Source organism: Globicephala melas, chromosome 10 (assembly GCF_963455315.2).
Source record: "Globicephala melas chromosome 10, mGloMel1.2, whole genome shotgun sequence".
NCBI classification, from domain to species: domain Eukaryota; kingdom Metazoa; phylum Chordata; class Mammalia; order Artiodactyla; family Delphinidae; genus Globicephala; species Globicephala melas.
In genome coordinates, this window is record NC_083323.1 from 64,110,950 (window position 1) to 64,132,071 (window position 21,122).

Sequence of the window (21,122 nt, forward strand, 5' to 3'; positions counted from 1 at the left end):
CTTTGTTGCTGTGCTCGGGCTTTCTCTAGTTGTGGTGAGTGCAGGCTACTGTTCGTTGCGGTGCGCAGGCTTCTCATTGTCGTGGCTTCTCTTGTTGCAGAGCATGGGCTCTAGGCACAAGAGCTTCAGTAGTTGTGGCTCGCGGTCTCTAGAGCGCAGGCTCAGTAGTTGTGCCGCATGGGCTTAGTTGCTCCATGGCATGTGGGATCTTCCCAGACCAGGGCTCGAACCCATGTCCCCTGCATTGGCAGGCGGATTCTTAACCACTGCACCACTAGGGAAGCCCCCACGACTCTTTTTGAATTATGCTTTTCTCAGGGTATATGCACAGTAGTGGGATTGCTGGGTCATATGGTAATTCTATTTTTAGTTTTTTAGGGAACCTCCATACTGTTCTCCATAGTGGCTGTATCAATTTACATTCCCACCAACAGGGCAAGAGGGTTCCCTTTTCTCCACACCCTCTCCAACATTTATTGTTTGTAGGGTTTTTGATGATGGCCATTCTGACCAGTGTGAGGTGATACCTCATTGTAGTTTTGATTTGCATTTCTCTAATGATTAGTGATGTTGAGCATCCTTTCATGTGTTTGTTGTGGCAATCTGTATATCTTCTTTGGAGAAATGTCTGTTTAGTTCTTCTGCCCATTTTTGGGTTGGGTTGTTTGTTTTTTTGATATTGAGCTGCATGAGCTGCTTGTATATTTTGGAGATTAATTCTTTGTCAGTTGCTTCGTTTGCAAATATTTTCTCCCATTCTGAGGGTTATCTTTTCGTCTTGTTTATGGTTTCCTTTGCTGTGCAAAAGCTTTTAAGTTTCATTAGGTTCCATTTGTTTGTTTTCGTTTCTATTTCTCTAGGAGGTGGGTCAAAAAGGATCTTGCTGTGATTTATGTCATAGAGTGTTCTGCCTATGTTTTCCTCTAAGAGTTTGATAGTGTCTGGCCTTACATTTAGGTCTTTAATCCATTTTGAGTTTATTTTTGTGTATGGTGTTAGGAAGTGTTCTAATTTCATTCTTTTACATGTAGCTGTCCAGTTTTCCCAGCACCACTTATTGAAGAGGCTGTCTTTTCTCCATTGTATACTCTTGCCTTCTTTATCAAAGATAAGGTGACCATATGTGTGTGGGTTTATCTCTGGGCTTCTATCCTGTTCCATTGATCTATATTTCTGTTTTTGTGCCAGTGCCATACTGCCTTGATTACTGTAGCTTTGTAGTATAGTCTGAAGTCCAGGAGACTGATTCCTCCAGCTCAGTTCTTCTTTCTCAAGATTGCTTTGACTATTTGGGGTCTTTCGTTTCCATACAAATGGTGCAATTTTTTGTTCCAATTCTGTGAAAAATGCCATTGGTAGTTTGATAGGGATTGCATTGAATCTGTAGATTGTTTTGGGTGGTATAGTCAGTTTCACAATGTTGATTCTTCCAATCCAAGAACATAGTATATCTCTCCATCTGTTTGTATCATCTTTAATTTCTTTCATCAGTGTCTTATAGTTTTCTGCAAACAGGTCTTTTATCTCCTTAGGTAGGTTTATTCCTAGGTATTTTATTCTTTTTGTTGCAGTGGTAAATGGGAGTGTTTCCTTAATTTCTCTTTCAGGTTTTTCATCATTAGTGTATTAGCATGCAAAAGGTTTCTGTACATTAATTTTGTATCCTGCTACTTTACCAAATTCATTGATTAGCTTTAGTAGTTTTCTGGTAGCATCTTTAGGATTCTTTATGTATAGTATCATGTCATCTGCAAACAGTGAGTTTTATTTCTTCTTTTCTGATTTGGATTCCTTTTATTTCTTTTTCTTCTCTGATTGCTGTGGCTAAAACTTCCAAAACTATGTTGAATAATAGTGGTGAGAGTGGGCAACCTTGTCTTGTTCCTGATCTTAGTTGAAATGGTTTCAATTTTTCACCATTGAGAACGATGCTGACTGTGGGTTTGTCATAGATAGCCTTTATTATGTGAGGTAGGTTCCCTCTGTGCTACTTTCTGGAGGCTTTTTATCATAAATGGGTGTTGAATTTTCTCAAAAGCTTTTTCTGCATCTACTGAGATGATCATATGGTTTTTCTCCTTCAGTTTGTTAATATGGTGTATCACATTGATTGATTTGCATATATTGAAGAATCCTTGCATTCCTGGGATAAACCCTACTGGATCAGGGTGTATGATCCTTTTAATGTGCTGTTGGATTCTGTTTGCTAGTATTTTGTTGAGGATTTTTGCATCTATGTTCATCAGAGATACTGGCCTGTAGTTTTCTTTTTTTGTGACATCTTTGTCTGGTTTTGGTATCAGGGTGATGGTGGCCTTTTAGAATGAGTTTGGGAGTGTTCCTCCCTCTGCTATATTTTGGAAGAGTTTTAGAAGGATAGGTGTTACCTCTTCTCTAAATGTTTGATAGAATTTGCTTGTGAAGCCATCTGGTCCTGGGCTTTTGTTTGCTGGAAGATTTTTAATCACAATTTCCATTTCAGTGCTTGTGATTGGTCTGTTTATGTTTTCTGTTTCTTTCTGGTTCAGTCTCGGAAGGTTGTGCTTTTCTAAGAATTTGTCCATTTCTTCCAGGTTGTCCATTTTACTGGAATAGAGTTGCTTGTAGTAATCTCTCATGATCCTTTGTATTTCTGCAGTGTCAGTTGTTACTTCTCCTTTTTCATTTCTAATTCTGTTGAGTTGAGTCTTCTCCCTTTTTTCTTGATGAGTCTGGTTAATGGTTTATCAATTTTGTTTATCTCCTCAAAGATCCAGCTTTTAGTTTTATTGATCTTTGCTATTGTTTTCTTCATTTCTTTTTCATTTATTTCTGATCTGATCTTTATGATTTCTTTCCTTCTGCTAACCTTGGGGTTTTTTTTGTTCTTCGTTCTCTAATTGCTTTAGGTATGAGGTTAGGTTGTTTATTTGAGATGTTTCTTGTTTCTCGAGGTTGGATTATATTGCTCTAAACTTCCTTCTTAGAACTGCTTTTGCTGCATCCCATAGGTTTTGGGTCATCGTGTTTTCATTGTCATTTGTTTCTAGGTATTTTTTGATTTCTTCAGTGATCTCTTGGTTATTAAGTAGTGTATTGTTTAGCCTCCATGTGTTTTTATTTTTTACAAATTTTTTCATGTAATTGATATCTAGTCTCATAGCATTGTGATCAGAAAAGATACTTGATACGATTCAATTTTCTTAAATTTACCAAGGCTTTTGTTGTCCCAACACATTTGTTGTCCCAAGATATGGTCTATCCTGGAGAATGTTCCATGAGCACTTGAGAAGAAAGTGTATTCTGTTGTTCTTGGATGGAATGTCCTATAAATATCAATTAAGTCCATCTTGTTTAATGTGTCATTTAAAGATGTGTTTTCTTATTTATTTTCATTTTGGATGATCTGTCCATTGGTGAAAGTGGAGTGTTAAAGTCCCCTGCTATTATTGTGTTACTGTTGATTTCCCATTTTATGGCTGTTAGCATTTGCCTTATGTATTGAGGTGCTCCTATATTTGGTGCAGAAATATTTACAATTGTTATATCTTCTTGGATTGATCCCTTGATCATTATGTAGTGTCCTTCTTTGTCTCTTGTAATAGCCTTTATTTTAAAGTCTATTTTGTCTGATGTGAGAATTGCTACTCCAGCTTTCTTTTGTTTTTTTGGTTCGGTATGCAGGCCTCTCACTGTTGTGGCCTCTCCCGTTGCGGAGCACAGGCTCCGGACGCGCAGGCTCAGTGGCCATGGCTCACGGGCCCAGCCGCTCCGCGGCATGTGGGATCTTCCTGGACCGGGGCACGAACCTGTGTCCCCTTCATTGGCAGGCGGACTCCCAACCACTGTGCCACCAGGGAAGCCCCAGCTTTCTTTTGATTTCCATTTGCATGGAATATCTTTTTCCACCCCCTCACTTTCAGTCTGTATGTGTCCCTAGGTCTGAAGTGGGTCTCTTGTAGACAGCATATGTGCAGGTCTTGTTTTTGTATCCATTCAGCCAGTCTATGTCTTTTGGTTGGAGCATTTAATCCATTTACATTTAAGGTAATTATGGATATGTATGTTCCTATTACCATTTTCTTAGTTGTTTTGCATTTGTTTTTATAAGTCTTTTCCTTCTCTTGTGTTTCCTGCCTCGAGAAGTTCCTTTCACATTTGTTGTAAAGCTGGCGTGGTGGTGCTGAATTCTCGTAACATTCTCGTAACTTTTGTTTATCTGTAAAGGTTTTAATTTCTCCCTCGAATCTGAATGAGATCCTTGCTGAGTAGTGTAATCTTGGTTGTAGGTTTTTCCCTTTCATCACTTTAAATATGTCCTGCCATTCCCTTCTGGCTTGCAGAATTTCTGCTGAAAAATCAGCTGTTAACCTTATGGGGATTCCCTTGTATGTTATTTGTTGCTTTTTCCTTGCTGCTTTTAATATTTTTTCTTTGTATTTAATTTTTGATAGTTTGATTAATATGTGTCTCAGAGTGTTTCTCTTTCGGTTTATCCTATATGGTTCTCTCTGTGTTTCCTGGACTTGATTCACTATTTCCTTTCCCATGTTAGGGAAGTTTTTGACTGTACTCTCTTCAAATATTTTCTCAGACCCTTTCTTTTTCTCTTCTTCTTCTGAGACCCATATAATTCGAATGTTGGTGTGTTTAGTGTTGTCCCAGAGGTCTCTGAGACCGTCCTCAATTCTTTTCATTCTTTTTTCTTTATTCTGCTCCCTGGCAGTTATTTCCACCATTTTGACTTCCAGCTCACTTATCCGTTCTTCTGTTATTGATTCCTTCTAGAGTATTTTTAATTTCAGTAATTGTGTTGTTCATCACTGTTTGTTTTCTCTTTAGTTTTTCTAGATCCTTGTTAAATGTTTCTTGCATTTTCTCTATTCTGTTTCCAAGATTTTGGATTATCTTTACTATCATTCCTCTGAATTCTTTTTCGGGTAGTTTGCCTATTTCGTCTTCATTATTTGGTCTTGTAGGTTTTACCTTGCTCCTTCATTTTTAACATATTGTTTTGTTGTTTCATTTTTTGTTTTTTTTTGATGGTTGGTGCTGTATTCCTGTCTTACTGGTTGTTTGGCCTGAGACGTCCAGCACTGTAGTTTGCAGGCAGTTGGATAGAGCTGGGTCTTTGTGTTGAGATGAGGACCTCCAGGAGGTCTCACTCTGATTAATATTACCTGGGGTCTGAGGTTCCTGTTAGTCCAGTGGTTTGGACTCAGAGCTCCCACTACGGGAGCTTGGGCCCAACCTCCACCCTGGGAACCAAGATCCCGCAAGGTTTGTGGCACGGTAAAAAAAAAGAAGAAAGAAAAAAAGGAGCAGTACAATATCAAAGAATAAAAGACAAAATAAAAGTAGAAAGATAAAAAATATATTAGGAAAAGTTAAAGTATAATTGAAATAACTGCAACAAGGCAAAATAAAACCACAACAGAAAAAAGGAAGAAAAGGCAGGGGTGGAGGACAAGCCAAAAGGAGAGATCACTAACAAAGTATAAAGAATAAAATAAAATTAGAAAAATAAAAGATTTATTAGTAAAAATAAAAATATAAAAGAATCAACAACAATGAATCAACAAGGTAAAACAGAACCCCAATGTAAAAGAAAAAAAGGAAAAGAAAAAAAAAAAGCCTTGGCCATGGGGGCGGAGTTTAGGCTGGGTTGGCACTTAGGCAGGGACGGTGTTTAGAGTGGGGCAGGACCTAGGCGGGTGGGGGGTGACATTTGAGCATGGGGTGGGGCCTACGTGGGTGACATTTAAGTGTGGGGCGTGGCCTCTGCTTAGGACCTGTGGGGAAGAGGAGAGGCAGCATGTCGAAAGGAGGGCCTCAGGAGTGTGGAGTTCCGTAGTTTGGAGGTAGGGCGCTGAGTGAGGGTGTGTGGGTGGGGTTTAGGCCCAGCTCGTTGGAGGGGGTCTCCGAGTGTAGAGTCGAGGCCTTGGGTGGGGGTGTAGGGGCGGGGCTTGGGCTCTGCACTGCAGGAGGGAGGCTCCGAGGGCAGCGGATTAGGCCCGGGAGCCCAGCAGGCTTCCTGGTGCCTAAGTGGACAGGGTGAGCAATGGCTCCGTTCCTTCATGCCCCTCCCCCACCGTCTCCCCCAGGGTCTCCTGTTGCTCCTGGACCCCTAACCGTGGGTGGGTCCCGCTGGCTGTAGGAACTCTTCCCCTCCCCCAGTCACCCCTCAAGGGTGCTGGTCCTGGAGGTCCGGCCTTAACTTTTGCTCCCCCTTCCCTCCCTCCCACTCCCTCAGGACCCGCGTGGCTGGAGGGGGCCTCAGTGGGCAGAGGACCAGGCCCGGGATCTCAGCAGGTTCCTGGGGGTTCAAGTGGGCAGCGGAAACCTGGCCACACTCCATTTTGATCCTCTACCCTCCCAGTGGTTCCCCGATTTACCCCTTCTCCTCCCTCAGCCACCCCTCGGGGCACCAGTCCCATCCCGCCTCCACTGCTCCTCCCCCTTCCTTCCCCCAATGACCCACGTCCTACCCAGTTGCTGGGGGTTCCTCCCGCCCCCTTAGGTGTCCATGGTCCCCCATTGGTGCCTGGTAGGTGCCCTAGTTGTGAGGAGGCATGAATTCTGCGTCCCCCTAGTATGCCATCTCGACTCCGCTGCCCCCAACATGTTTTTAAGAATGGATTTTTTTTTTTTTTTTTTTTTGCCATACGTGGGCCTCTCACTGTTGCGTCCTCTCCCGCCGCGGAGCACAGGCTCCGGACGCGCAGGCTCAGTGGCCATGGCTCACGGGCCCAGCTGCTCCGCAGCACGTGGGATCCTCCTGGACCAGGCACGAATCCGCGTCCCCTGCATCGGCAGGTGGACTCTCAACCACTGCGCCACCAGGGAAGCCCAAGAATGGATTTTTGTATAGCTGAATACTTAAATTCTATACAGCTTCAAAGGACTAATGATTGACAGGATTAACATTTTACCTTCCTATAAGAAAATGAAACTTCTCAAAATTGGAATGTGGGAAGTGGCTGCCTTGTAAAGAATAGAAAATGAGGCTGGAAAGCTAATGACATATAGACGGGGATTTCTTTACCAGGTCTAGTGATTAGTTATTAAAAGAAATTCCTAATTAAGGGAAGGAAGACAGGGTTAAAGAGAGGAGGAATTAGTTGCAAAAGTAGATTGAAAGTCACAGTTTAACGTCACAGTTAAACAAAAGGAAATATTTTTAAGTGTATGTCAGTACTAGAAATTATTATTTCCTGGAGATTGAGTTGAATAACTTCTGGAATCCAAGTCTAAGATTTTAGGTTAGAGGACTACTTTAGGCTTTGTGTTTCTCTTTATGGCCTGCTAATTCTGCTTCTTAGAGGGCCTAAAAGTTGTTTTATAAAGCATCAGATAAATTTAGAAATACATGGAAATTATTTAGGCATACAAGTAAATGAATCGGACTTCTTCTGGTCTTGATAGAATAAAATGGATCAGATTTACTCTTTCAACTTAACGAGAAAACTAGATAAAACATCAAGCAAGAATTTTCAGACATTGGATAACAGTGATTCCTGAGAGAAGGGAAATGGAAAGGATGAGGCTATGATTTCCACAGCTTACTGGGGTGGTGTGTTGAGGGGAGAGAGCTGGTAAAGCCTGGCAGTGCCTGGCAGTCTTGTGAGTGGAGGAGACAGAGTTCAGGGAGGCCAAAGTGGCTAAGGTTTGTGAGGTAAATACTGGAGGGGAAGTTGCTGAACAAAGAGAAAAAAGCTCCAGAGATGTGCAGTGGGCCCCTCTCAAATCTTTGGCTGAGTACTGATCTGTACATATATGGGGAGAAACTACCAGAGCCTGGAGAAAGAACCACCAGGAAGAAGGAATGAGAACAAGCCTGAGAGCTAACACAGGTGCCAAGAATAGTTCATGTCCCAACCATCTAGAGTAGAAAAGTTGTGGGTTGTGGGGCATTGAATAGAGTCCTCAAAAGGGCATTGCTTCAAGAGTGGGGCCAAAGTGACCCTAGAATAAAGGCCACCTGAACCCATGGTAACAAGCTTAAATACAAGTCTTGAAAGCTTGAAACTGATTCAACTAACTTAACTATATCACAGAACAAAGCCCAACAATATTTAAAGGAACACAGCAAATTCTGGTAACAACAAAACCCAACAACATGAAATTCACAATGTCTATCATCCAATTAAAAATTCTCAGGCATGCAAATAGAAGAAAAGTATAACAAAGGGGAAAAACAGTCACTATAGAAATACCCAGAAAAGACAAAAATGATAGGATTAGCCAAGAAAGATATTAAAACAGATATCATAAACATATTCACATGTTCAGGAAAGTGGAGGAAAGTGGACATTATGAGGAGAAAAATGGAAAATATAAAAGACCCAAATTGAACTTCTAGAGATGAAAAATACAGTATCTGAAATGAAAAGTACATGAGATGAGATTAACATATTAGACACTGTGGAAGGAACAGTTAGTGAACTTGAAAATAGAGCAATAGGAACCATTTCAAATGAAATAGAAAAAAGGCTGAGAAAAGATGACTAGAGCTTAGTGAGCTCTGGGGCAGTGTCAAGCCTAAGCATGTAATTGAAGTCCCAGAAGGGAAGGTGGGGTATAAGTGGTATCAGAAAAAATGTTTAAAGAAATAACGGTGGAAGATTTTCCAAATCTGGAAATATACTGACAGGTCCAAGAAATTCAGCATACCTCAAGTAGAAGAAACACCATAGTGAAATGTATAATAATCAAATTGCTAAAGACCACTGATAAAGAGAAAACTAATGAAAGCAACCAGAGGAAAAGAGACATATCATGTACAGAGGAACAAAGATCTGTCAGAAACCATGTAGGCCAGAGGACAATATAGCTACATCTTTAAAGTTCTGAAGGAGGAAAAAAAAAAAGCTTGGCAACCTAAATTCTATACAAGCAAATATATCTTTCAAAAAATAAGGCTATACTTTTTTAGGCAAACAAATGCTGAAAGAATTCATCACCAGCAGACTTCTACCATAAGAAATGTTAAAAGATATTTGTCAGGCAGAAGAAAAATATGAGGTAAAAGTTTCAATCTACACAAGGAGTGAAGAGCAGTGGAAATGCTCTCAGTTTTTAATATCTCTGAAAGACAATTGACAAGTCAAAAGTAAAACAACATACTGTGGGGTTTATAACATGTTGAAGTAAAGTATATGACAATCATAACACAAAGGAGGGGAAAAATGGAAGTACATACTTGTTTAAGGTTCCTATACAATACATGAAGTGGTATAATGTTATACGAAAGTAGACTACAATAAGTTAAAGACATATAAATCCTAGAGCAACCAGTTAAAAACAAAAACCAAAAACAAAGAGATATCGTTATAAGCCAGTAATGGAGATAAAATGGAATTAAAAGATACCCAATCCAAAGGAAGGCAGGGAAAGAGGAAGGATACAAAGAACAGATGGGACAAATAGTAAAAGAAGAACATGATGGTGGATTTAAAACCAGCCATCTCAGTAATCACATTAAATGTAAATGACCTAACCCAGCACACCCAGTAGAAATATAATGTGAGCCATCTATGTAATTTTAAGTTTTCTAGTAGTCACATTAAAAAAAAAGTAAAAAGAAACAGGTAAAGCTAATTTTATAATACATTATATTTAACCCAATATATCCAAAATATGTTATTTTGGCATGTAAGAAATCTGAAAATATTGTTAATGAGTATTTTACCTTCTATTTAAAATGTGTGTATTTTACACTTACAACACAACTTGCATTAGTCATATTTCAAGTGCTCAAGAGTCACATTTGGCTAGTAGCTACCGTATTGGACAGTATAAACATCCTGTTAAAAGGCAGAGATTGTCAGATTAGGTTAAAAAATATGTCTACGGGAAACCTGTTTTAAATATGAAGACACATATAGGTTAAGAGTAAAAGGATGGAAAAAATATACCGTGCCAACACTAAACAAAGGAAAGATGAAGTAACTATATTAATATCACACCAAGTAGATTTCAGAGCAAGTCATATTACCAGTGATAGACTTTTCATAATGGTAAACGGGTAGGTTCATCAAGAGGATTAACAACCTAGATATGTACACACCTAACAGAACTTCAAAATAGATGAAGTAAGAACTGAGAAAATTGGAAGGGGAAATAGATAAATTTATAATTACTGTTGAAGATTTCAATACCTCTCTCTCAATAATTAACTGTTTCCAAGGAGAAGTTAAATTTAAGTGATGCTTGGTAAGAGAGGAAACATCTTGCCAAACATTAAGCCCTACTAGACAAACCTAGCACAGGGAGTAGGTTTTCTTAGGAAATAAAAACTGCGTAAGAAGGGAAAAAAATCAGACAAAATGAGATTAATTAGTTAAGTGAATATGATGGGGTCTACGATATGGTATGCACTCTAACATGTGGAATAAAATGACCAGAATGGAAGTTATAGTGTTTCTAACATGACTCATGGGAAGATTCCACGTCATTATAGTTTACCTCTTTAAAGTGTTTCTTAGTAGAACTAGTCCTATTGATAAACCAGGGATTTATGTGAGGTCACAGGGAGAATAATTACAGTTGTCATGACTCCATAAAAATAGATGTTGCCTGCCTCTCTTTCTCTAAAACCTTGGCAGTAATTCTAATAATTTATTACTTGAATTTGCATGTGAGAAAAATCCTGGCCATAGTGAGGGATGCAGTAACATAGAGCTTACCTGAAGTCTGCCTTCTTGGTTTCTATAATATTATTAGATTAGATCTTTTTAGGAGTGAGTGACCTTCTGACTCATAATATTTCAGGGGTTGTTGCTTGGTTAGTCTTTCGGGTTTTCTGGTTGACAAGGATAAGTCTAATTTAAAAATCAGAATGAGGGAGACTTCCCCAGTGGCGCAGTGGCTAAGAATCTGCCTGCCAATGCAGGGGACACGGGTTCGAGCCCTGGTCCAGGAAGATCCCACATGCCCCAGAGCAACTAAGCCCGTGTGCCACAACTACTGAGCCTGAGCTCTAGGGCCTGCGTGCCACAACTGCTGAGCCCGCGTGCCACAACAACTGAAGCCCGCGCGCCTAGAGCCTGTACTCCACAACAAGAGAAGCCACCGCAAGTAGCCCACGCACCACAAGGAAGAGTAGCCCCCACTCGCCACAACTAGAGAAAGCCTGTGCGTAGCAACGAAAATCCAACACAGCCAAAAATAAATACAATTAAATCTTTAAAAAAAAAAAAATTCAGAATGAGTATGTAGAGGGGAAAATCTGGAGGGGTAAAATAGGAAAACAGCTTTTTTCCCCCCGAAAGTTATCTTGGTCTCTGCTTAGGAACACTGTCATGCTCGGGACTTTTAGAACATTTATTTCCTAAGTCAATTATAAGGGTTCAAAGTGTGAAATTGGAAAGGGTTAAAGTCAGGATTGTATTGTGAAATGTTTTACTTCTATATGCATGAAAAAACAATAGTTTGGCTGGTTTACTGCGTGAGAAGGAGGATACAAATAACAGTCATTTATGTCATTGTGGTAGCATACAGGAAAAGGATTGAGTCCTTAGTTTGAAAACATGGTAGGCTTTTCTTTTAAAGAGAAGCTTTTTTCAGCTTCAACCTGGCAGCTCTTCAAATAAAATCACAAAGGAATAAGACACTATAAACAACCATTCCACCCCCAGACAGGGCTGCATAGACAAGTAGGCACTCATGGCCAAAGCTGCGAAGGCAGCAGGAAGGGCAGCTCTTCAGGCACCAGGAGCTGCAGCAAGCAGAGGCAAGTGTGGGCCCCCAAAAGAGGGACAAGTGCAAGACAAACAGTAGGCACAGGGCTGACTTATTACTCCTAGCCCCCTATTCCAAAGGGAATTGAAGATCTTCTGAAGCTAAGAGAGTCCTGTGTGCAGAAAGGCTCTCACCATGGAAGGGGAGGGACCCTTGTCTTCACAAAATACAAGCAAACGCTCTGACCATCACTGCTCCTCTTTCATCTGAAGCACTGTGATCCCTTCTCTCATTTCTTTTTCCTTTATCTTCAGCCCTCTGTGAGATGACGTGTAGGATTCTTTTTGTTCTCCTAACTCCTAGCTTGTTTTTTTGGTATGATTGTGTCTTGGCTGAACTATGGCGATTTTCCTCATTTGTATAGAGTAAGAGCTGAAAAACTGAGGAGAAAAACTCGGATCTAAATTCTGCCTCAGATGTCAGATTACATGTCCTCGGTTAATGGGAGGGAGCATTGAAGCCACTAAACTCCCTCCTACTGAGATACAGTAGAAATGAAAAAGAACCCAGACCGCTCCATAGAGCTAATTAATGAGCTGACTTTGGAGGAAGCCATTTCCCTCTCAGTGGAGAAACCTTGGTTGGAGGCAGAACTGAAGCAGTGGAAGAGGGATTCTTAGTGTGGTGTCCTGATCACTAGGTCTCTGTTCCTGTTCAGCTGGCTTGGTCTTTAGCTTTATAAGTCCACTCTCTCAAAATAACAAAATGAAATAAGAAGCCAAACAGCTCAGTCTGTGTAGGTCCAGCTAAACTTAATTGGTTTCTGGCACTCTTTCCTCCTGAAAAATAGGATAGTCATGTGTAGCGTGACACTCATTTATGTCATACTTTTCACTTCAGGGTAATGATCCCAAAGGTGGTATACCCCTCTGATGGGCACCTGGGGGAGATATATCTCCGTGGCTTTCATGTGCTTGGCTATCCTTATCTCTCTCTGATTTCTTCTGCTTCCGTCCTAAGTCCTTGTTGCCTGTTGTAATACATAACTTGTCTGCCCCCTTGGAGGGTTTGGCTTACAGTGACTGACAGGTTGTCTGCCTGTTCACTTCACCCCCTGGATTGAAGGGTTTATTTAGCCTCATAGCATGGCTAATATTGTGGGATAGAATGCCAGAGGAATCAGTCCCTTCCTGCTGATTTTCTCTCACTAGAGGACGTAGATTATAGCTGTGAAATCTGTGCTTGCTGAGCAGATCCTCCTGCATTCCTGGCTGCCTTCACAAGCCGAGAAGCATCCTTTAGCACCATTATCTTCGGGGGCAGGGTTAGATTAAAAACGTGGATTGGAGAAATCTGTGATCCTAATTGTGTAATTCATTGTCATTATTGTAAATAACTGAGCTCCAGTTACCTGTTGGGCATCACTCAGCAGAGAATTAACCACAACCTGAGTCCTCTGGGCCTGTTGTTCTGTCTTCAGAGATGCAGGAAGAACAGTGTCTTTCTTCAGTCCTGGCTCTCCCTCCCACCACCCTCAGAGCTCTGCTTCATGGTGAATGTGGTTTCCCTGCAACTGCTTAGGCATCCTCATCTATAGGCCCTTTCTCTGGTCTAGACCATGCTCCGGTGTGTTCCTGGCAGTGTTCCCTGCTGCCTCCCCAGCATGTAGTTGCCTACTATTGGGCAGTAGCTCACTGCTCTGGCATTCTAGTGTGTAAATATTTGTCAAAGGACGGTGGTGTTTTCCCTTTCCCCAAAAAGCATTCTGAAAAATGTGCCTGTTTTCTTAGTCATATTTCCAAGCTTTGGATCAGTTAGCCCATTCATTCCTTGCAGTTGACAGACACTGGCCTGACCTCAGCTGGCCACATAAAGTAAGTGTGCAGTAACTTCCGGCACAGTAACTTTCAAGCTTTGGTACCAAGGAGTCCTGGACTTAAAGGAACCATGGACGACATAGTCATTGTTAGAGAAAACATAGTTTCATTAACATATCTCCTGTATCAAGCATTTTAATTTCTTTCACTTGTACTTGATATTGAAGGCATAAATGAAATCAACAAAAATGAGGCAGCTAACCATGTAGGTTCTGGGGGAGAACTTTACTCTTCATGTTTGTCATTCTACTTTCAGGTCTCATGTAATGTAGGTTATACTGTATCCATGTCTGCCTCTGTAAAGGTGACATTGCTGAGCTACTACCAGTTTAGAGATGTTTTTCCAGTATAGTTGATGGTTTATTCTGTCACTCAATTCTACTTGAGGCCAAAACAGTTTGCTTCTGCTAGGTGGCTTGTTAGGCTGAAAATGCAATCCTTAGTCATGGAGTAGAATTTTCTATCTTTGTGCAGAATCAGGAGACCTACATAGAAGGATTGAACTACTGATCTTAGCTTTATTAACACTAGACTCTGAGCTCAGGATTTATTTAAATTACTCGCACAGTCCCGATAGATTAAAGGAACTGCTAGTGTGTACCTCATTTAACTGCTTGTACTCCTTCCTTTCGTTTTCTCTGAGTCTCACTTTGTACCACCCCTTCCTCCTCATTTTCCAGTTTTTTTAACCTGATCTTCAGTCTTCTACAAATCCGACCAACATCTTCCCATATGTATCCGAACCCATATATATACACGTGTGTGTGTGTGTGTGTGTGTGTATACACACACACACACACATCAGCTTTTTCTGTTTTCACTCTTTCTAACCACCTCAACACCTTCCTCCCTTCTAGTCAGAATTTGATACAGGGACATGAGGCTGTTGGGTGTTGAAGTCATAATTGAATTGATTAGGAAACTAACCTATGCTGTGCAATATAGCAACTGTGTTTCCTTCTTACAACACAACTATTTTGAAAGGCTGGAGTATCTAGTTTAATACATATACTTTCTTCCCACAGATCATCAATTTCTACATGAATATGCTGATGGAGCGAAGTAAAGAGAAGGGATTGCCAAGCGTGCATGCATTTAATACCTTTTTTTTCACTAAGTTAAAAACGGCTGGTTATCAAGCAGTGAAACGTTGGACCAAGAAAGTGGATGTCTTTTCTGTTGACATTCTTTTGGTGCCCATTCACCTGGGAGTGCACTGGTGTCTTGCTGTGAGTGCCTCTTTTATTGCTGATAGAATTTAAAAGAAATCTATGTAATTATAGAATACACAGAGAGTAGTGAATATTAGTTCTACATTTTCACTAGATGACTGACAGAAAAAGTAGCATTTAGTTGTCTAAAAATTGGATAGATCAGTGAACTCCCTGTCAAGAGTGGGAGATACTTAGTCTTGGAAGAAAGCTGTGGAGTTTTCCTTTTCTGGAAATATTTAAAAAGGGAGTTATAAGTCAAAGCAGGCTAAAGGCAAGGCATGGGGAGTAAAAGTGACTTCTTACTGATGCTGCCAACTCAGATTCTATGACTGTTATTTTCTGCCTAATCATGACTTGTCTTGCATACTTGGTAATTTAATATTTTTTATGACTCTGAGAACATGGATACATGAGCTTAATATATTAATAAAAGTATAAAAAGTATTTCACAGTCTGTTTTGAGTTACCTTTGAAAAGCATAAGCCAAAAGGAAATTCTCCAAGTAAAGAAACAAAACCTAGACTCTTTTACCATCTTTCAGAAAATGTATGGACATTATCTCACTCAACTTTCGTTCTCTGAAGAGCATGTTTTTTCTTCACTGTTACCCACAGTGCAGATGGAGAACCTGAATACTAGAAAAAGGTTTCAGGGCAATTACTGGAGCCGCCAGTCAATTAGCCCCCATCGCAGTTCTGAGTAAATAATCCCCCTGTTCTTCTCTCCTCTGCAGATTAAGCATGGTATAACGCTAAGCATCCATCAGACTTGTCATGATATCATAGGAAATCTGGCAGGAGGTTCCAAACTCCAGGGAAGGAAAAAGCTGAGAAACCAGTTTTCTTCACTTCATAAACACAGATTTTTTTTTTTTTTAATTCCCAGGTTGTAGACTTTAGAAAGAAGAATATTACCTATTACGACTCCATGGGTGGGATAAACAATGAAGCCTGCAGGATCCTCTTGTAAGTAGGGAGTTGAGGACAAAGGGTTTGATGTTGGGTATATGTTATGTTTTTCCAGCTATTGAACTCAGTTCTCTGATCCCTTCAATGTAGTGATTAATAAAGGAAATCTTTATCTTGAATAAGAATGGGTATTTTCCATCTAAGTAAGTAAAGTTTAATAATAATATAATACCAAAAATACACCCTAATGGGGCTAATTACTGTCCCAGTGCTCTAAATATAGAGTGGATATATACATATAGATATAGAAACTACTTAGAAATCATCTACTCCAACCTCCTAAATTTTCAGATGAAGAAACCAAGACCCACAGAGGTGACTTACATTTGCTCAGGTCCTACTAGTTAGTGGCTCAACTGGGAACCAGAATGCAAATCTCTTCATATCCCATCTGTTTCTCTTTCCAAAATGTCTATTCCTCACTGTACCATTTTGGCAACCAGGAGGGGGCTGGGTTCCAGAATGGTGAGCAGTTCACACTTGAGAAGAGTGCTGTATATGAGGTATGCACTCAACAAATTGTTGATTTGGATTGAATTTTCACGCAGGAGAATCAAGACTATAAATAAATAAATACCTCAGTATTGCTGGAGAAACATTCTTCTTCCATTAGATTGAGTTCTGTAGGCCCATATAAACCAAGGAGAAGAATCAGAACTTGTTCCTCAGGACGGACAGTAGGTAGAAAGAGCCTGGGTATCAAAGGCAGATGTCATGCTTCTCTTGGGTTGACAGGGCAGGCCTGAATTATGGGACCTCCAAAGGAAGCTTAGCAGTCCAAAGATTCCCTGCCCAGTAGTATATACTGTTTCCTTAGACGCGCAGAAGAAAACTTCCTAAGGATTGTCAACCCCATTCTTGCAGTGGCAGCTGTCATCACTGCTCCCCAAGCTCATCTCATTCTCTCCCAATACCTTTAGGCAATACCTGAAGCAAGAAAGCATTGACAAGAAAAGGAAAGAGTTTGACACCAATGGCTGGCAACTCTTCAGCAAGAAAAGCCAGGTACATTTCTCCTTGATGAGATGGAAATCCTGAGACTAGGGTATTAGAAAGAAAAGGATTTTACTGCTTGGTCCCCAGAGACCTTCTGTGTTAGTGTCTAGCCTCACCTCAGCTTGGTCGTTTGGTTCCTTGGGGAAGATAGAGTAAGCTATCTGTGGGAAACTAGTATTGTGTTTCTTATGAAGAACTAGGTTTTATAAACGCCCAGCTATTTTGCTAAACTTTCATCTGTGGGAAATGTTTGCAGATTGTTTGGCCCTTGTGGGAGGGGCCAGCTTTTACACCCTTGGGTGTCATGGAAATCTAAGATAGTCTCCTGTGTGATTAATATGAAATACACAGGCTGGACTGAGATGCTGAATTTTTTTCTCTGAGCCTCTGTTGTTCTGAGTGGGGGACCAGGGTCATCTCTTCAAAATTCAGGGAAACCTGTAAAATTTATATCCTTTGGCTCTTATTTATAATCTAAGAAAGAAGGAAGCTTGGAAGGATGTCACTTTTTTTATTGTTTTTGGCCTTTCAGGAAATTCCACAGCAGATGAATGGAAGCGACTGTGGCATGTTTGCCTGCAAATATGCTGACTGCATTACCAAAGACAGACCAATCAACTTCACACAGGTGAGCCAAGCCTTCAGGAGGGAGCTCTATGAACACCCTGTCTCCAGGCTGCCAGATAGATGTTTTTCCCTCCACTTGCTCCACTTAGGGGCTCTGCTTCAGCTTGTGGCTCATGACACGGGTGGTTACTGCCTGTGCCGCCTCACAAGAAAAAGGGTAGTGATAGGCCACATCCTGGGTTACCATATATCACATATTGTGATGTATGGGCAGAGCCTTCTTCTCCGCCCATCTCTCCCACCTACCTCAAATCCTGTGAGAAGCAGAGAACTGGGACCAGAGCAAGTTTCCTATAGTTTCCCTTTATTTGGGTAGCAGTTAAGTTTTGGAACAGGCCACACCTTGATCTAGTATAATTTGTTATGCTGCCCTCTTCCGCTGCCCCTCACTTGATGCAGCTGGTCAGTCTTCTTATAGTTTGTGATTGTTTATTTCTGTCCATGTGGTCCTTCGGAGACCAAGGTGGATTGAGACTAGAGATTAGGGGTTATTCTGTGTCCTTCACTTAACTCTTTACTTCTGTTTAAATCAATGGCTTTACAAGATTTTTCCACCATAGCCCTTGGGTGGAGCTCACTCTTGCAGTTCCTATAACATCTCCTGTAAAAAGTGAGTTTTTGGTTTTCAAGCTCGGATCTCATATCCTCTTAAAAGTTTAACATAGAAGACTTGATAGACACCGTTCTCAAAATTCTTGGAGACATTTGGGTGTACCCTGGGGACTCCTGGCAATGCCCAACAAAACTTCTAAGGTTACAACAATGGAAAATAGCAATAAAGATAGTAATAGAAAAAAGCAATAGAAAGAAAAAAATCACATGTGATAAAGAAGGAGCCATTTGAAAGATCAGAAATTCAGCTGAGGTTATTTTAGTTGAAAACCTCAAGACGGAAAGGAGTGTTAGGTCTGCATACAAGAAATGAAAATAAGGGTGTCTCTGTGTCCCTACAGCAACACATGCCCTACTTCCGGAAGCGGATGGTCTGGGAAATCCTCCATCGAAAGCTCTTGTGAAGACTGTCTCAATTAGCAAACGTGGACTTGTGGGAGACCAGCTCTTTGTTGTCTACGGCCAGAGACCTTGGAAACAGCTGCTCCCAACCCTCTGTTCTTGTAAAGTCCTTGATCCTGGACCAGGCCCTGGAGAGATGCACTCACAAGCACATCTGCCTTTCCTTTTGTATCTCAGATACTATTTTTGCAAAGAAACTTTGGTGCTGTGAAAGGGGTGAGGGACATCCCTAAGCTGAAGAGAGAGACTGCTTTTCACTTCTTCAGTTCTGCCATCTTATTTTCAAAGGGCTCCAGCCTCACTCAGTCTCTAATTAGGGGCCTGAGAGAAGCTTGGAAAGACTCTTGATTTCATGTAAACTCTTGTTGTTAGGCCTTACTAAGAGGTAGGAAAGGACGTGGGCAAAAAGGTAGGGATGAAAACCACCAGCATATACACGCACACATACATAAACACAGGATTTTCAAGATATGTCACTGGGAAAGTGACTGTAAACTGGACTTTGGGGCACCTGCGTAATTCCCTCCTCCAGGACTTTTCCTATTTATATGCCCCTTTGTAAAATCCGTCTGCTTCTGTACAAGGCTGTTTTATCATCTGTAGCTTCTTCCTCTCCTGAGGCACAACACGTGAGCCCTGGATGGACCCCAAAGTCCCAGGCAGTCCTTTCCTTAAAAGCAGAGGCTTGCATGTGCTCACAACACATGATATGGGGAAGACCCACCCAGGGAGCGGTTTAGTGGAGCGACAAGGCACCACTTTTACTGCTACCTACTTCTGACCAAGAAGAAGGACCTCAGTCTTTAGCATAAAATTCCAGCATTGGATGAATGCAGGTCTAGTTTGGTCTGTGGCTAGCTAGTTTAAATATGTTTCTAACCACAGAGAATTTAATATATATATATATTTCACAGGGATATGTTTTTGTTTTTTTTTTTGAAGGCTGAATGTGTTCACCATTTTAGCCTGTAGGTTTATTACCATTTTCCAAATTTAGCTCCAGCACGCACAGATCCCAGCCCCTATGTGTAGGGTGTTTGTGGACTTCCTAACAGAATATTTTGATTCCTGGATGGATTTGGCTTAGGGGTAGAGGTTACAGAGGGAGGCGAGATTTTCAACTGGAAAACGGGTGGAATTTGTACTGATCAACCTGAGAATGAAAAACTGCTATTCCTTTTGTTCTATGTGGCATCTCCCCACCCTCTGAGCGCTCCTCAGGCTAGATAGTGAAATGATCCAATGCCAGTGTCATTTTGTACTTAAGTTCCAAAATAGGAACATTTTATACTTTTTTCTGTATTGTAATAGGTAGTTTTGTACGAAATCTTTTCTTCTCTTCCCATGTACCTCATCCTTTCCAACATTGTGCTTTCTCCCTGGGCTTATTTGAAAATTTTACTCTGTTTTATATCAAGCTTGTTTAGTACATTTTTCTATGTGTTACCACAGGTTACAATTTGAAAAGAAAACTATTTTTTTTAAATATTCCATTGTTAACTGAATGTTACTGTTTTCCACTCCAGCAACTAGATGTCCTACGTTTTTCATACTGCCTGCCTTTAGGGGGAAGACCACCTTTTGTTTGTTTGTTTTCTTTTTTTTTCTTCTTTCTTTCTTGCCTGTTTTGTTTTGTTTTGTTTTGTTTTGGGTTTTTTTGGTGTTTTCTACAGGAAATAAATAGCTTTCTATATATGAGTTCCTGGGACTTTCACATTCTCGTTTAGAGAGCTATGGCATGCAGGCTCATTGTGGGACTCCTGAACATTGATTCTTGGTACTTAATGTATTTAAGTGACAACTTGAAAGGTGACAATATGGTATAGATTTTAGACCATGAATCAAAAAGACCTGAGTTTTTCAGGCACTCTTGCTATTGTCTGGGGGACTCAAAACAAGATACTTCTGTGTATTTATTGTTTGTCCATTTAGATAACATCTGTCTTACCTTCCTCACAGACTTTTTGTACAGACCAAAGCAACAAATATTTATTGCCATGTACAGCAGAAAATGAAACATGCAACAAAAGCACTTTGAAAAATATACAAGGAATTGTTAAGCCTGTCTGAATTTGGCCCCACTTTCTGACCAGTGCAGTTTTGTACAAGGTGAAGTTAGTGATCCTGAGATGCCCTGCATGAGTGGGCCAGGCTGAGACACAGGTTGTGGTCCAGGGTGGGAACCAAGTAGACTTAACACAGTGGGGGCCATTCTTTCCAGAGAGCTGCCCAAGAAGAGCAGGACTAGCATCTGGAAACTTTCTTCTTCATTTAAGGGTGGACCTTGATGACAGGGGGGAAAACTAGGACGTTCCTGTATTCCATGGCCAAGGGCATGTTACCAATGTCTTGTTTAACCTGCTTTAAACTAAAGCCTATTGCTTTCCTTTTCTCTGATCTTCCCCTCTCCTCTGTGTCCAGTGCTCATAATTACCTGCCTCCCCTAAAAAAAGGAACACTTGATGGGTGATAAGCTCTAGATGCCAGATATGAAGCCTTCAGCAGAAACCAGTCTGAACAATCACTCCTGGACCCTGTACAGAGAAAATCAGACCATTCCTGCCCATTTGAGGATACATGGTGCGAGGCACAGAGGCTAGTTCCATTCCATTTGTCACCTGGGACCCACCGTTGCTCCCGGCAGCCCTGTTTAGGGTTGAATGTAAGCGCTTTTCCCTCATCTGGCCTGGAGACTGTGTAAACTGACTCCTCTGTATATGAGGTGCTACATATTTCTCTGTGGTATCAACTTCTCTCTTATTTTG

At 40.9% G+C, this 21,122-nt stretch overlaps 1 protein-coding gene across 2 annotated transcripts in view; it reads left to right on the plus strand.

Moving 5' to 3' along the window:
* SENP1 (SUMO specific peptidase 1) overlaps nt 1-20,401 on the plus strand; it is a 59,592-nt gene extending 39,191 nt beyond the window's left edge. For both annotated transcript variants that reach the window (XM_030835268.2, XM_030835269.2), the window contains 5 exons: nt 14,564-14,767; nt 15,638-15,717; nt 16,641-16,725; nt 17,249-17,344; nt 18,297-20,401. In XM_030835268.2, the coding sequence (XP_030691128.1) occupies nt 14,564-14,767; nt 15,638-15,717; nt 16,641-16,725; nt 17,249-17,344; nt 18,297-18,359 (528 nt within the window). In that variant the 3' untranslated portion in view covers nt 18,360-20,401. The remainder of the gene's footprint in view (nt 1-14,563; nt 14,768-15,637; nt 15,718-16,640; nt 16,726-17,248; nt 17,345-18,296) is intronic.
* Nucleotides 20,402-21,122: the final 721 nt, after the last annotated feature.